General features: G+C 37.7%; 2 protein-coding genes and 1 pseudogene across 4 annotated transcripts in view; 1 reads left to right on the top strand and 2 right to left on the bottom strand.

Annotated features, from left to right (window-relative positions):
* Positions 1-14,174, bottom strand: part of Elp4 (elongator acetyltransferase complex subunit 4) — a 167,787-nt gene extending 153,613 nt beyond the window's left edge. The window contains exons 1-3 of the mRNA XM_013019520.1: positions 13,909-14,174; positions 7,686-7,721; positions 1,230-1,351 (exon numbers count right to left, since the gene is read on the bottom strand). Of these exons, the coding sequence (XP_012874974.1) occupies positions 1,230-1,351; positions 7,686-7,721; positions 13,909-14,131 (381 nt within the window). The 5' untranslated portion in view covers positions 14,132-14,174. The remainder of the gene's footprint in view (positions 1-1,229; positions 1,352-7,685; positions 7,722-13,908) is intronic.
* Positions 2,384-3,189, bottom strand: LOC105988025 (annotated as a pseudogene).
* A 107-nt stretch (positions 14,175-14,281) lies between the features above and the next one.
* Immp1l (inner mitochondrial membrane peptidase subunit 1) overlaps positions 14,282-16,537 on the top strand; it is a 54,394-nt gene continuing 52,138 nt past the window's right edge. For 2 of the 3 annotated variants that reach the window (XM_013019652.1, XM_013019654.1), the window contains exon 1: positions 14,299-14,387. The gene's annotated coding sequence lies outside the window, so the exon portion shown is untranslated. Of the gene's footprint in view, positions 14,388-16,537 lie in introns of all 3 variants that reach the window. The other variant, XM_013019653.1, reaches the window with a different exon arrangement.

Here is a 16,537-nt window from a genome sequence, read left to right as displayed (position 1 = left end):
TATGCCTCCATCAGAAAGAATGACATTGCCCCATTTGTTAGGAAATGGAAAGACTTGGAAAAAATTATATTAAGTGAAGTAAGCCAGGCACAAAAAACATAGGTCCCATGGTTTACTTTATTTGTAATAACTAGTATATGCCTGAGTTCAAGCAGAAAAGGTCAGATAAGTTGATGTTAGGGAAATAAACCCTAGGATATGTATTCAAATGTTTTTTCTTTCATGCAATTGTTTTTTAACACATTTATAAGATTATTTCTGTGTTGCTTTGTATGTCCTTCCTCCCATGGTATAACCCCTGTTTTCACTGTATTTGAGGTCGGTATAATTTGTGGAGGGGAAAGGAAAAAAACAAATCGTTTAAATAGGGATAATACAGGTGGACCCATTGCAACAATGAAATGTACAAGATGCTATGTCATAAAACCAGCTTTAGAACTTTGTGGGGGGGGGGGGAGATGGGAGGACAGGGATGGTAAGGGGAAACAAAGGAGGAGGCAACAATGCTTGATAAGAAATGTACTCATTATCTTGCCCATGTAATTATAACCCCTCTGTACAGTATTTTCACAATAAAAAAAAGCTTTCCTAAACCTATATTATATATTTGCTTATTTTATCTTTTAAATAATTTTATTTATAATTTAAATAATTAAATTATCTAGAATTTACTTCAGGACAAATGATAAAAATCATTTACATAGAAATACTCCTCATCTTAATAAGGGGAAAAAACAAAACAAGTTGGGTAGTTAAAACATAAACATAAGCTGAAACAAGGACACAGGATGACCCATTGCAACAACGATACCCACGGGAAAGTATATTGGAAACAAACTTTACAACTTCGGGGAGGGGGGAGATGGGGTGGGATGGGGAGGAGTGTGGGAGGGGGGAGGGAAGGGATAGTGGGACAACAACAAAGGAAGGGGTAATGATCAACAAGTAATGTAGTCATTGCCTTACTCATGTAACTATAACCCCGCTGTACAACATCTTTACAATAAAATTTAAAAAGTAAATATAAAAATAAGATAGTTTTGTTGTTACATATTGGCCATATGTACTTGGAAACTACAATGGTAAAATGCCATTAATGAAAGAATAAAATTATTTCCTTTACTGCAAAAAACTATTCCTGTTAATGTATTTATTTATATATCTAGTTTATATGGAATTTTGTTTTCATAAAACATTCAGAATCTAATATTGAAGGAGTAGGTTCTTACCTTTAAAATGTCAGTAGGGTCTTCTTTAGCAGATGCAACCAACAAAGTATGGCCACTGACAATTCCTTCAGCCAGGAAATACTTGAAGAGCATAGGTGAGTAAATATTATACTTATCTTCCTCTGCACAAAAGAAAAAAATTGCATTAATTATCCTGTGGTATACAATGAATTCACCCATGATTTTGCACTTTTTTCTCCTTACAGTAAAATGTGATGTGAGAATATAGTTTATGTCTTCCTAAGGCACAGTTAAATGTGATGTATCAAGAGATGTGTCAAGATGGTCAATAAGAAGTAGAGATGTTTTCTAGCAACTTTCTGATTCCAATGGCTATTATTCAAGTAGTACACTATTCTGAAATTCATAAAATTTAAAGGATCATAATATCAAAGAAACTGGAGATTTTTTTCCTTTTTAAGTTCCCTTTTTTCAACCACTGAAAACTCTAAAACTACTACTGTTACCAACAACCATCCTGTAAACTCACATACTTCTTTCACGTCACAATAATTAAGCACTTAATGTACATGGCCTGATGATTCATATTTACAAAAATTTGAAAATAGTGGTGCTTCCACACTTTGGTCCTGAGTTTAAAATTTACCAATAATTTAAAATTAAAGATTTTAAGGGTGAACAAATGTAGTAGTGGTACTCACTAGATACTATGGTGAAAATGAACTATACAACTTGTGGGTGGGGATGGGAAGGAAAAACAGAGAGAACAAGAGAAGAAGTGACATTATCCTAAAAGAAATGTGATTTTTACCTAACTTATGTAACTGTAATCTGTTTTTACATCACCTTTATAATTACAATTAAAAATTAAATTAAAAAAAGTAAAAGAAAAAAGATTTTATGTTGATAAGAGTTCATAACTAAATTTACACTAAATGTTTTCCTGGAAAACAGTTATTTTCTTTCTCAGTCCAATATTCCTTTAGGTTCCTGAATTTTAACTTTAATTTTCAGAATTTTAAAGGATTATTAAAGGGATTTACTGGGTAAACACGTTATATTTTTTGAAATTTCATTACAAAATGAAAATAGCTTCAGTTTGGGTCTGAATATTGTTCATAAGCTACATGGCCACACTGAGAAATCAGCTTTTTTTTTTCAGGCTTGATACTTTATTATTTTTGTATAAAATTCTATGTTGTAGCCACAGCTGGAGCCTGGGTCCTCTGCACGGAGACTCTGGTGTGGGTTTTGACAAGACGATCAGTGAATTCCTGATAAAGAGATTTGGTGAATACGGTCTCTTTCCAGAAGTCAGGGGTCAGGGTAACTGTAGGTCCTAGCGATGGCATCAAAGGTGGTTTGGCGAAGTTGCCCAAGGTAGCCGTACAGCCCCTGGCTGAGGCGGAGCAGTCATGGATACCAGCCATCAGCAGCAGCGATCCCAGTGCCTCGGCGGGCGGGGATGGGGCGCACCAGCCCAGAACCGCAGCGGCCTGTCCCCTGGCAGGGGACAGTGTGAGGCCTGCCAATCTTGGTCCCCAGTAGCCTCGCCGCACAGGGACGATGGAGAGCTTGGCCAAGATGATGGCCCCCGGATGGCAGTGGCCACCTCCTTGGCGCACTCGCCCGGACCGACATGGCCGTGTAGTCGCCGATGGCTACAAATGCCTTGAACCTGGTGCTGGCCAGCTCGAGTCTGCTTCGGCACGGGCATAATCTTCATCCTCGAGTGACGGCCCCAGGAAGAAGTCAATAATCTCAGACTCCTTGATGGGCAGCAGAAAAGGTAGATCTCCTCCAAAGGCTTGATCTTCATGTCCTTAGCCAGGCGGCCCAGTTTGGTGACCGGGATCCATTCCTTGTCTTCGGCCTTGCCTCCATGAGCCCGCGGTGGAGACCTTGGCCCCGGAGGCTGCTACTGAAGCCTCCACAGAAGCTGCCACGGGCCTCGCAAGCCCGGGCCCCCTCCCGCTGCACCGGAGGCGTCATCCTCCATTTGGTGTTTTCCCGGAGAAGGAGAAGAAGTGAGAGAAATCAGCTTTCTTTCCTTTATAAATTAAATGTAACACAAAGGCAAGAAACAGGTAAATTTACTATGTTGTCTAAAATGAGTGTATTTGTTATTAACTTTGAATTCTGTTAAGACATTAAGCATCACTAATATACATGAAACCTACACTACTGAAACCATTCATAAGGGGCTTTGAACTTGTAGAGATATCACAGCAAGTCAATGAGCAAAATCACCTGTAGCTATAATTAAAAAACTTGACAAAATTACTTTAAAAATAGATTTTTGAAGCTAGGTGTCAGCTTTGGGGAAAAGCTCTGGAGACACCATCTCAACTAATGACTGGGTATGGTAGCATATGCCTGTGTTTGCAGCCAGGCTAAGTTTAATGGCTGGGCACACAGGCATGTGCATGTACATTTCTATGGAGAAATACAAGTAGGAAGACAACTGCCTCAGTTGGCCCAGGCATAAAGAATTTACCTAAACAATAACCAACACAAAGTAGGGCTGGAGGTGGGGCTGAGGTGGTAGAGTCCCAGTATGGTAAGAACAGGCCTTCAGGCAAATGCTTCAATATCCTAAGTGGTCCCTGCCCCCATAGATGGGCAAAGCCATTGGAAAGTAAAAGAAGCAGGTGGATACAGGGTTTTAAGCTTACTAAGTAGGCGCTCTATTGCATGAACCACCTCCCTCCCCTCCCCCACAACCTTTGTGTTCCGGTTATTTTGAGAAAGATCTTGCTTTATGCCCAGGCTGGCCATAATGCCCTATTTACACTTCCTACCATAGATAGCCATATGACAGATACAAGCCACTACTTCCAGCTTTTTCTGTTAAGATGGGACATTTTGAATTTTTTCCACTTAAATTTTTAAACATTGTTTTATAAAGGTCATGTATAGAAGAGTTACAGTCAGGTCGTAAGTACATTTCTTTTTGGACATGCCACCTCTTCTCCTGCAGTCTCCCAGTCTTTCCCTCCAATTCCCACCCACAACTTTGTGAATTTTGGCTGAAGCTGGTCCTGGTCTCAAATTGAGATCCTCCAGCTCTCTACCTCCCAAGTAGCTACGTTTACTGGTTCAAGGCATAGTCCCAGCTAGCAATTTCCTTTGGAAAGAAAGTAATCATGTAAAAATTCAAGTTTGAGGTTATTTCCAGAGAATATTCCTAATTTACCTAATTTACAGTATTAAATCACATCATTTATCAACTGGCAGAATACAGAGTGCAGATTTGTCAGAGTAAAGCTGAAAGTTCCAAGTGAAAAATCTTAAAAGAAGACCACAGAAGAGTATCCATTGTGCCCAAATCCCTTGTTGACCACTAAACCAAGCCTGAGTAAGAAACAACAAACAATAGTGTGAAAGGAGAGCCCAGGATAATTATAAGAAACAACTCAATCATGTATGATCTATTTATTTGCTACCCCTTTAAAGACATAAGGTTCCCATTTTAAAGTCAGCGTGACCTATAGAAAACTAAGGTCTAAGAAAACTAAAGTCTAGAGAACAGAAGTCTAAGATGAAAATCAGAAAAAAAATTGAGCCCCAAATTTGAATATAAATTGTTTAATATTCAGTTGTCTATTACACAATGTAATTTCAGAGGGAGAATCTTGTATGACTAGATAAACAATTGAAGTAAGAGTTAATAATTTAAGTCTAGGTAAATTAACTGCCTACTAAACAAAACAGAAATCCTCATAAAAACATGATAATATTCAGAGTTACTGCAATTCAATATTTACAATGTATAGTTTTAAAAAAATTACTAAAGGCTGGGCGCTGGTGGCTCACACCTGTAATCCTAGCTACTCAGGAGGCTGAGATCTGAGGATCGCGGTTCAAAGCCAGCCCGGGCAGGAGAGACTGTAAGACTCCTATCTCCAATAAACCATCAGAAAACCGGAAGTGGCGCTGTAGCTCAAGTGGTAGAGCGCTCGCCTTGAGCTGAAGAGCTGAGGGACAGCGCCCAGGCCCAGAGTTCAAGCCCCACAACCGACAAAAAAAAAAAAACTAAAAATAGGTTATGTATGGCAGCAGCACAGGTATGTAATTCAGCTATTCAAGAGATCAGGAAAATTATGGTTATAGAGTGTAGTTCAGACAAAAAGTTACTAAGACTCCATTTCAATGTAACAAGCCAAGTGTGATGGTACAACAAGCCTGTCTCACAGCTGCCCTAAAGGCACAGGAAGGAAGATTATCATCCAAAGATAGCTAGGGAAAATGCACATGACTCTACTTGAAAAATAACTGTAGGGAAAAACATCAAAAAATAAAAACAAAAAAAGGACTGAGTACATATCCCAAGAGTACTTGCACAAAGTCCTGAGTTCAAACCCCCATGCCACCTCAAAAAATTACTTAATATGTATACTAAGGAAAGCGTACTTGAATTTAACAGAAAAATACTTCTAGGCAGTTATTAAAAATACATTCAAAATAGTAACAGGAAAAAATGATATACACACAAATGGAGTAGCAGTCAACAATGAAAAGAAGTAAACTAGTGACGTGTACAAGAACATGGATGAATTGCTAAAACATGCTAAATGGAAAAGCTAAATAGTGAAAAAGATATTCACTTTATATGATCACCTTATCAGACATTTTAGAGAAAGTAAAACTAATCTCTAATGTCAGAAAAGAGATTAGTAGGTACCCAGGACAGGAAACAGGAATCAAACCCAGGACTCATGCATGCAAGGCAAGCACTCTACCACTGAGCCACCTTCCCAGTCCCTTAAAATATTTTTAAAAATATTTCCTTGTAGGAAGTCTATCTAAGTATGTTGAGAATGTCACATACAACTAGAAACAACAATTATTAAGGATGTTTTAAGAAGAGTCTATTTCTGATGACTTATTTCACATAGTCATATTTACATATTTTGAAACACACTGAAGGGCTATAGTATACATTTTTCTGGTAATACTAGCTCTAGTTTCCATAGTTACAGTGCTATAGAAACTAAATAGTCTCTGAAAGGTCACACTTATGGACAGGTACATGCTTATACATGGCAGTTGCTTGGTAAATGAATAATGTACCTCAGAAAAAATGGTTAAACAGTTCACAGTTTATAATGAAGTATAATGTAAATTATTAAGGCAAATAATCTTCATGTTTCAATTTCTAGAATGAAAAGTACTTTTTTCTAAATACCTCAGACTCCTAACCACTCACCTAAAATCCCTGTAGTTAGTTAATATTCTAGAAGTACTCTTGACCCTGTCTCAACATTAGCCAACAACAGTGTCTGCCTATAAAACCTGAGGCCCTGAGTCCAAACCCCAATAAAGGAAACAAAAGAATGTCTATTTAGTTTAGATAACTGAGGTGGCAAAATAACTACTTCCAAGTATTTTTATAGAGTCAGGGAAAAAGTAGGTAGAATAATACTATATTATAGAAAAAATAGGAAAATAAACATTATAGGCATATGATTTAAATATTAATAAGGGGTTTTGATGATATAACTGCCAGGGCTTATTTCACTACTAAAATTCTATGATTTCTATAAAGTTTAAGGCAAATAGGGTTTGTGTGTATGTATACATATATGTGTATACATACATACATATGAGGATTCTACATTTAAATAAGAACTCGTCACTTAAAAGTTGAACAAAAGTATGATTAGCTTGTTGTTTTGTCTTTCAGTGTTAGTAATGATTTATCTGTACCTCGATATATATACACATCACATACATAATATATATATAGTAGAATTTTTTTTATTGTGAAAATACCATACAGAGGGGTTACAATTACATGGGCAAGGTAATGAGTACATTTCTAATCAAGCATTGTTGCTTCCTCCTTTGTTTTCCCTTCCCATCTCCCAGCCCCCCTCTTCCCCCCCCCCACCCCACGCTCCCCCTATTGGAGAATTATTAGTACTTCAGTTTCCCAAATTAATCACTATAGTAATCCCCCTAAACACTGAGATTCTTTAAGAAAAAGTTTCCATTAATTTTAGTTTTAGAAATAGAACATAGATGGGCACCAGTGGCTCATGCATGTAATCCTAGCTACTCAGGGAGCTGAAGATCTGAGAATCTTGGTTCAAAGCCAGGCCAGGCACGAAAGTCCATGAGACTGTTATCTTCAATGAACCACCAAAGAAGCCAGCAGTGAAGCTGTGCCTGTAAAGGTAGAGTGCTAGCCTTGAGCAAAAAAACTCAAGGACAGCACTCCAGGCCCTTAGTCTAAGCCCCAGGACTGGCACCAAAAATAACCAAATATATAAATAAATCAATCAATAGAACAGATATAATGTATTATAAATATTTTTAAATGAGAAGACCTACATTTTCTGATACGACTGTTTTGAGATTAGATCAAACTATGAATTTAAATTAACTTACCTTAACTTCTGTAGAGAGTTAATTGTATAAATATTGAATTGTAGAATGGGAAAACTCATAAAATCAGTCTGTACAAAAAAAAGAAAACGCTGAGATACTAACCAATCAGAAGAACTGTTCCAACGGCTAAACCTCCACCTACAAAGAAAACAAAACAGAGAAGAAAATTAATCAGTAGATTATCACATTATCTACAGCACAAAAGTTAGGTTTTGTCAAGGACAGGTAGTTCTATAATTTTAAAACTACAATTGTGAACAACATTTTAATTACCTTTGCAATATTTCGTTCAAGTGCTATTATGAAATAATTACATATTATATATAATTATATACCACATATCACAATTACTTTCATAGTATACTGTATTCTTTCTCCTGTGATATAACCATGCAGCATTGAACATAACTTTGGTTAAGTACCTAATACTCTTATATTTAGCAATTGTTAATAAATTAACTCCATAGCCTAGAATCTAAATGTGCACAGTGACTTCATTCCTGCATAAGTATAACACAGAAAAGAAATGACACCAAAGATTCTACTTTAATATTTATTCTCAAATTTAGTAATCCTCGAATAAAAGAACTGATAATTAAAACTAATTCTCTTGAAAGTCCTGATATGCTCTAAATATATTTAGAATTTAAAATTAACACTTGCCATTTCAAACAAAAATGCAGATCACAAAATACATTTTCAAAATGGGAAGATGATGTTTAAATTGGTTGAATTAATATATGAAAGAAAAGTGGCCGGGCTGGGAAGGTGGCTCAGTGGTAGAGCACTTGCCTTGCATGCATGAGGCCCTGGGTTCGATTCCTCAGCACCACATAAGCAAAAAGAAAAAAGCCAGAAGTGGCGCTGTGGCTCAAGTGGTAGAGCGCTAGCCTGGAGCTGAAGAGCTGAGGGACAGTGCCCAGGCCCAGAGTTCAGGCCCCACGACTGGACCCCCCCCCAAAAAAAAAAAGAAAAGAAAAAAAAGTGGCAAACTTGATAAGACTAGGGAGGGAAAGAAAGGATAGGTGGTCTGGAAGAAGAGGATTGAAGAGGTAACTGATCAAAGTACACTAAACACATAAATGAGCATGTTCAATTATCCCCCCTTGTATAACCATTTGAAGATTAAAAAATAAAAAAATAGGGCTGGGATGTATGTAGCTGAGAGGCAAAGTACTTGCCTACCAATTGTATCATCCTGAGTTCAATCTTCAGCATCAAAACAGAAAAGAAAAAAAAAGGTAATAAAATAAAAAAATAAAAAATATTTGAATTAGAGTCATATAATCAAAACTCAAGTAGTATGTCATAAAAATTATCTCAAAGTCAGGTGCTCGTGGCTTATGTCTGTAATCCTAGCAACTCAGGAGACTAAGATTTAAGGATTGAAGTTCAAAGCCAACAAAGGCAGAAATGTCCACAAGACTCTTATTACCAATTTACTAGCAAAACCCAGAAAGAGGTGTTGCTCGAACGGGAGAATGCCAGCAGAGAAACAAAGCCAAATAAGAGCACAAGACCTTGAGTTCACGCCCCAGTATCAGCATAGTGGTAGAGCACTTGCCTGGTATGTACAGAGTCCTAGCTTCATGCCTCAGCACTGCAAACAGCAGCAGCACAAACAAGAGAAACTTCAAATTAAATTTTAACATGGTGGAATTACATTAAAATGGGACAGTTCATTACAGTTACTTCATTCTTTATCCCATGTGACAAAAAAGTATTAGTGTTTGTGATTAACGTCTTAAATATTGAAAAATTTACTTGTAAACAAAAATCTGAATTTCGGTTAACAGAAATACATTCATAGTATGATTTAAAAGAAACTACTCAAATTACTGATTGTCTGAAGATGTTATTAATTTTTTTATGTGAGCAAAATGAAAACATTTAGAACACTAATAAAGATCTTTCCTGTAGAGCAACTTAATATGAGAAGTTCCCTTGTTTATTTTGTACACTGAAAGTAAGCATAATTATTCCTTCAAACAATCTGAAATCTAATAGCATACAAGTACTCTTAATAAAGTTAAACTTGGAGCTTATCCTACCTGATTTATACTGCTATACTGATATTTTAAATTGCTATTTTAAAGTTTTCAGTATATTTATTACAAAGCTTAGTGTTTTAATTTCAGAGATAAATGTAAAAACAAACAAAAAGAAAAAAACAAACTCATATAGGCTGCATTAACAGTTCCCAATTTTAACAAAATAATTTTTTTAAATATTCCATTAAAATATTTTTCCAGGTAAGTAATGGCTAAAGTAAGCAATCATCTTACCCCTGATGAAAACAAAAAGAAATGATTTTCACTTTTAGAAAAAAATCCTTCCTTCTTTCCTTCTCCCTTCCTCTTTTTCACTCTCTCTTTTGCCTCATTTTCTTTGCAGGTGTCTTAGCCCAAACTTTACCATACTCCCATCTCTACCTCTTGAATGCCAGGATTACAGCTGCATACTACACAAAGCCTGGCATACTTTCTAAGTCACTAAGATTCTTGGATTTGCTTCTTGATCTCTTTAAGAAGGTTGTCCATTTCCAGCTTGCTAAAAGTAGTGGTAGAATATTTTACTTACATGTAAGAAGATATGACATAAGTACTGGCTGGATAAATATGGAAACCAAAGTTAAGTGATATGGTTCTGTAGATTACATGAAAGTATTTCATAGTAATAAAAATGAAGTAAATTTTGTATACATCTGTACATCAGTTGCTAAATGTGATCCAAGATCAATTTATCTCACACTACAGATTAACAGTATTTACTTTTCAAAATTAGAGTTTCAAAGGGCAGCTACCATATAAAGCTTCTTGTCGAGAACTCTCTATGGACTATTCTTTATCCAAAATCTCTATCTGCCATCACTATGATAGTCAAATTTAGTAAGTTCTGAGCAGTGCAGAGGTGGGCCAAACTTGTGAAGTCATGTTCCTTGAAGCATTTTGCAGGTTAAACATACTTTACTTGCTATAATCTTAGAAATTCCTGGAAGAAGATAAAAGGAATATCCATCTAATGCATTTTCTTTCCTGAAATGTGTGTTATTTATATCTAGTGAATTCAAATATCAGTATGTCCTGGAAGGGAGAAGATTGAAAACTTAGATTAGGCAGTCTAAGTACTTGAAAACTTTAAATGAAGCTATATTGGGAAATGCATATAAAAACAATATAAAATTGTCAGAATCAAAACTGTATGATTAGCTCATGTCTAAAAGATGCAGGTATTAGAAAACTTGGATTTTATTTTTATTTTTTGGTACTCCTGGATTTTGAACTCAGAGCTTGGCACTAAATGGGTATTCTATTTGAGCCATACTGCTAGTTCAGAAATTTTTAAATTTGTAAGATGTTTTGAAGTTATCACTGGAGTATCAATAAGTATCAAATGAGTATCAAATGATAACATTTGCTGAGCCTGTATGGAACCTTTCAAATGTATTCTGAATCTATGTTTAAAATGATGTCATGGTAGCAGAAGTAAACTCTGGTGATTCCTATACAGTATATACTTATTTACAGTAACCATATATGATCACAATGTAACAGTAAAGTCCCCTACTGAAAAATTTCCTATTATGAATAGATTGTCACAATATGATCATATTAGGATTGTTGCAATCTGGGTCATATAACATTTTAAAATTACTAATATTTATATGTACACACATTACCAGCCACATGTTTCACTTTCAAATAATGCTTTAATGAAAAACAAATGTAAAAGGCTCCATACAAGACAGAAAATCAAATTACAAAAGGACATCAAGAAGTTAACAACTGAAATACTTCTGGACACAGTTATTATTTCAAATAAAGTACTCTTATTTAACATTTTCAATTTGTTTGAGAATCAATTGTATACATGCAAAATTCATTTCAAGATTTTAACAAGTTACCATTTCAATCACCTCAACAAATACTAAATTTTAGCATAAGCTTTAAGTATTGAGGCTTCCATCTCTGAGCACATAGGAAAATTTTAAATATTTTTACAGTTTCATCTCTGTGGAAAACCCATGTGCGTATGTCTATTGAGTTCTCATTGTGGTGGTGTTTGAAGAGACTATCGTTAAGTCATTAATCTTAGATTCAATAAATCAGGTAAAAAATTTCTGCAAATAGTTCTCAAAATTTGAGACAGCTGTAGTATAGTGCAGACAGAACTCAAGATATCCAAAACATAAGCCTACATGGTCAGGGTCAGTTTTATAACTGTCCATATTAGTTAATTTCTGAATCCCCCCCCCCTTTTTTTGTGCCCATCCTGGGGTTTGAACTCAGGGCATAAGGTGCTGTCCCTGAGTTAAGTGCTCTACCATTTAAGCCACAGCTCTACTTTCCAGATTTTTTTGGTTCTTAATTGGAGATAAGAGTCTTAACAGACTTTCCTACCCAGGCTGGCCTTGATTTGAGATTCTTCAATCTCAGATCTGAGTAGCTAGGATTACAGGCATGAGCCACTGATGCATGGCTGAATCTGTTTTTTAATGTTCATTCACCTAAAACAGTTCTACATGTTTCATAATCTCTTGCTGTTGTTCGGTGTTTGCTGTTGGTGTTTGTTTTCTTTTCGATGTTATTTTTCTTTCAATGAAGAACCTACTCAGTGCTGGGAATGTACAAGGCACATTTTGTTATTTGATTGAGAAATTGAAGCATAATGCTAGAAATGTAGCATTTTTGTTTGGAGAGTTTTACTATCAAGTAAATGAAGTCACATATGCCCATTTAAAATGTAGACACATAAGCACTAGTAGGAGTTGCTTCTCACCTTTAAGTTCAAAATCAGAACATCAGGTGAAGCTCTCAGGGAATAAGAAGAAATAAACAATCACTAACAATGTATGTGAAACCATTTGTTTTTAGTTCTATGCAAAGTAAGAGGGCACTAAACTGACAACGGCATAGAAAATATTTAAATTTATGCAGAAAAAACTTGGGACCCACTTAAGACATGAAATAACACAATTAGGAATCCATACATTTTTTTGAGCAATCAGTTGTTTATCTTGTTACACTCCTCTGCATTAAACCTGCTTGAAAAGCCTACCTGGAGGCTGGTGTGGAATTGGGGAAGGATAACAGTGAAAATGTCAAATGAAGTACAAGGACCAGCAATGAGTTTTAATAATGAAATAGTGCCAGGTTTAACAGACACACATCACATACTATGAAAAATGCATTAAAATCACAGACCAGCTTTAATAATTCTGTATTCAGATAGTAAAAATAAACCTAAAAACTTTATAAATAAGAGTAATTTTACCCTCCACATGGAATCTCTTCAATCCTTTCAGCATAAATTTAAGAAACAAGTATATTCATCAAGCTTCTTTTAGAAAATTCCTTTTCTGTTTAAAAATGTGAGTTAAATTCAAACCTGACTCAGGTTAATATTAGCGACTGAGGAGGCTGAGATCTGAGGATTACAATACAAGCCAGTTTAGGCAGGAAAGTCTGTGAGACTCTTAGCTCCACTTAACCACCAAAAAGCCATATGTGGAGCTTTGCCTGAAATGGCAGAGCACCAGTCTATAGCAAAACACCTAAGAAGCAGCGCTCAGGCCATGAGTTCAAGCATAAGTACTGGCATAAAACAAACAAACAAACAAAAAACAACAAAAATCCCTATTGTTCAGCACATAGTAGCAACCAACTCTGGAAAGCGAAATGCATACAAGAATCATCTATGTATGAGTATAGATACACTCATTTAACGCAAATAGGAACGGAACTATCCTAATCACACAGCTTCAACATCCACTCTCTTAAAGCCATGTCGTTTAGGACTTAAGTAGATAGCAGTCTGTGTGAAAGAGGGAGAAATAATAATGACAATAATAAGTTATTATTATTTTCCTGCGTTTTTCTAATCAAGTCCTTCTCTCACAAGGACACCAAAGTTTAGTTCAGTCAGTCCCAGCCTTAAGGTAAAGGGGTTGGATACAAGAGTATTGAGACTAGGGGAGGATCCTGGGTGATAGCCAAAGCGATTCCAGATATTAATGAAATTAGGAAGCATTCCAGGGGTGGGGTGGGGGAGAAAAAACACAAAAGCACGCAGGCTCTGGAAGGAGCGGGTGTGCAGAGCTGGGGAACACCGCGGGGCTCACACAGGTTTGGCGGCCCACCACGCAATCCCTCCGTCCAACTCCGGCAGAACCGGGCGGACGGTCTCCACGGTGGGGGCCGGGGGGAGAGGAAGGGGAGAAGGAGAGAGAGACGGGGACCGAGGGAGGAGGAAGAGTCCGCCATGTGGGGGTCCCTCCCCTCCAGTCTTCCCTCAGCTGAACCCAGATCTCCGTTCCGAAACCGACCTAGGAGCTGGTCCAGGGCGGGGAGCCCGGTGGACACCAGCAGCTGTCCATTCCGCACCGACGGTCGCGTGCCCGAAATGGACACCAGGCGGGGGCCGCTGCTTTCGGCTCCACCGGCTTTGGGGACCCTCCTCCGGAAACTGGTGCTGCTGCTGTTGCCCGCGGCCGCTGCCAAAGCCTCAGCACACTGGGGACCCGAGGCGCCGGTTGCCACCGCCGCCATCTTGAGCGCCTTGTGATGACCCAATGGGAACTCTGGGAAACCATGCAGCCCGCCAGTCAGCGACGGCTCCAAAGTCCCACCGCCTCGTGGCTCCAGTAGCCAATAGGGTTGAAACGTGCTTCCCGAGTTAACCAATCGCAAGGCAGATTGCTGAAAAGTGCGTCTGCGTAAACCCGGAGAACTGCTGAGGGGCTCAGGTGAGAGAGGCCCACCTGAATCTCGGGGTGAAGGTCTTCCGGGATTTTGGGGGTTGGAGGTGGGTAATGTTTGGTATTCTTCTGCTTGGGCGTGCCTTCATGCATGTTGGGGGAAGGTTGGGGGAGCGGTCAGCCCTCGGGGCTTTGGAAGGCACTACTAGTTGGAGCGTGCATCTCTGCTGGGGAGAAAAGAGAAAGAGTACTTTGCCCTGTATCTTCCCCTCTTTATTTCTAAGAGAAAACGGACCGCACTTCTCTAAGAACTCTTTGCTTTTTCTTCTGTTGTGCTGGGACGGTCGGGACTGTTATTCATAGAGAGTTCCTTGGTGGGCGACTGCGCTGAGTTCGTTAGTGCCTAGTGGTTAGCTGGGCTGCAAGTTGGACCTTGGTGTGAAAACGGCTCTTGAACTTCGGTGTGATTTGGTGTACCTCCCCCTGGCACACTTCTTTTTCAACTCCCCGTGATAAGCTTTCGTTAATTTTAATGAGTGCTTCTGGAAGTTATGCTGTATCTTTCCATGGGCGGTGTGAATGACAAGTGTTACTCTGACAACCTTGTTCACACATTTAATTGTCGCTTGCTGTTAAAGCAGCTGCAAATAACAGAAAATACGTTTCTTCTCCCCTTGGACCTCTCCATCCCCGAAAACAAACCAAAGAAGAATTTGTTTGTACTCAATTTTTCTAGTGATTTGTGAACTCTTAATAGAGAGGTTTCTATTACAATATGAGTTTGTGTGTGTATGTGTGTGTGTGTGTGTGTGTGCGCGCGCGTGTGTTTTAATATAGAGAAACAAGTAATTTACAGGTTTATTTATTTTTCAACTAAGCTGGAGTGGGAGTAGATGATTTTTTTTAAAAAGCCAAGCGTGATTAGATGTATCAAAACTAAAAGGTATTGTTAAACCACTACCTTCACTATGATGCTCTTATTGACTATTAATTTTGACAGTGGTCAGTGACAACATTGAAGAATAGTTTTGAAAGATGAGGATCTGGCTATGTTGCTGAAGCTGTTGTCCAGTTCCTAGGCTCAAGCAGTCCTGCCTCAGCCTTCCAAGAACCTGGGAGAACAGGCAGTATCACAGTACCACTCTAGTGGTGGCTTTTAAATACTTTCAAACCTCACTGAAATTTTTGCCACTGAGTTGGTTTACTTTCCAGTGATCTGTTGAAACCTTTTGGCTGGTTCAATGGAACTGAATTTGTCTTACTAAATAGTGACTGGAGTATTTTACTTCAGGGTTTTGTTTTGCATTTTATTTTATTTATTTTTTTTTTTCTTTTTGCTTATGTGGTGCTAGGGAATCGAACCCAGGGCCTCAGGCATGCAAGGCAAGTGCTCTACCACTGAGCCACCTTCCCTGCCCCTTGCATTTTATTTTTAAAGAAATATATTCAGAGAAGAAAACCCTTGCGGCCAATGAAGGTTGATCAAGATTGTTTTCATACTCAGTGCCAGTGGCTCATGCCTGTAGTCATAGCTACTCAAGAGGCTGAGATCTGAAAATCACAGTTTTAAGGAAGCTAGGGCAGGAAAGTTCCAGGAAGAACATTCTTGTCTCTAACAAAAATCCAGAAGTGGAGTTTTGGCTCCAGTGGTAGACCACCAGCCTTGAGCAAAAAGCTAAGGGACAGTGCCCAAGACAGAGTCCAAGACCCAGTACTGGCATGAACATACAAAGTGTTTTTACCACTCCATTTTTTTTTGTCTAAATCCCTTAAAATAATTGTTGAGTGATTTACCATGCTTAGCCCGAATCTTGTCATTTTAGACTACAGTAATGAGGGTGGTCTCTGAGCAAGGTAAACAACACATAGTAAACAACTTAGCACTTACAAAGGACATAATACGTAGTTTGTACTAGTTTTGTAATCTGTGCTAATTTTGTACTGTAGGAAGACTAAGAAAAAGTGACAAAGCAGTCCAGTGTTCAAACTTATTGAATATTTTGATGACCTGTAAAGTTTGAAAAACTACAGATAATCTTATAGGCTTTTATAGTATAAATTCTCTTATTCCCTATTGTATTTGCCTCCTTTTTAGTTTTTCTCAACGTAATGATAGTGATGCTTTCTTGATGACTACTAAAAAGTCTGTTTTATTACTTTATTTCTTTGCTTTATTACCTTGCTTTATTACTATATCTTCTTCAACTCATAGCTATAATTTAGGAAACACAATATGTATATATCTATAGAATAAAAT

The sequence above is a fragment of the Dipodomys ordii genome, unplaced genomic scaffold, assembly GCF_000151885.1.
Source record: "Dipodomys ordii isolate 6190 unplaced genomic scaffold, Dord_2.0 Scaffold46, whole genome shotgun sequence".
Taxonomy (NCBI): Eukaryota; Metazoa; Chordata; class Mammalia; order Rodentia; family Heteromyidae; genus Dipodomys; species Dipodomys ordii.
This window is presented reverse-complemented; position numbering and strand designations above follow the sequence as displayed.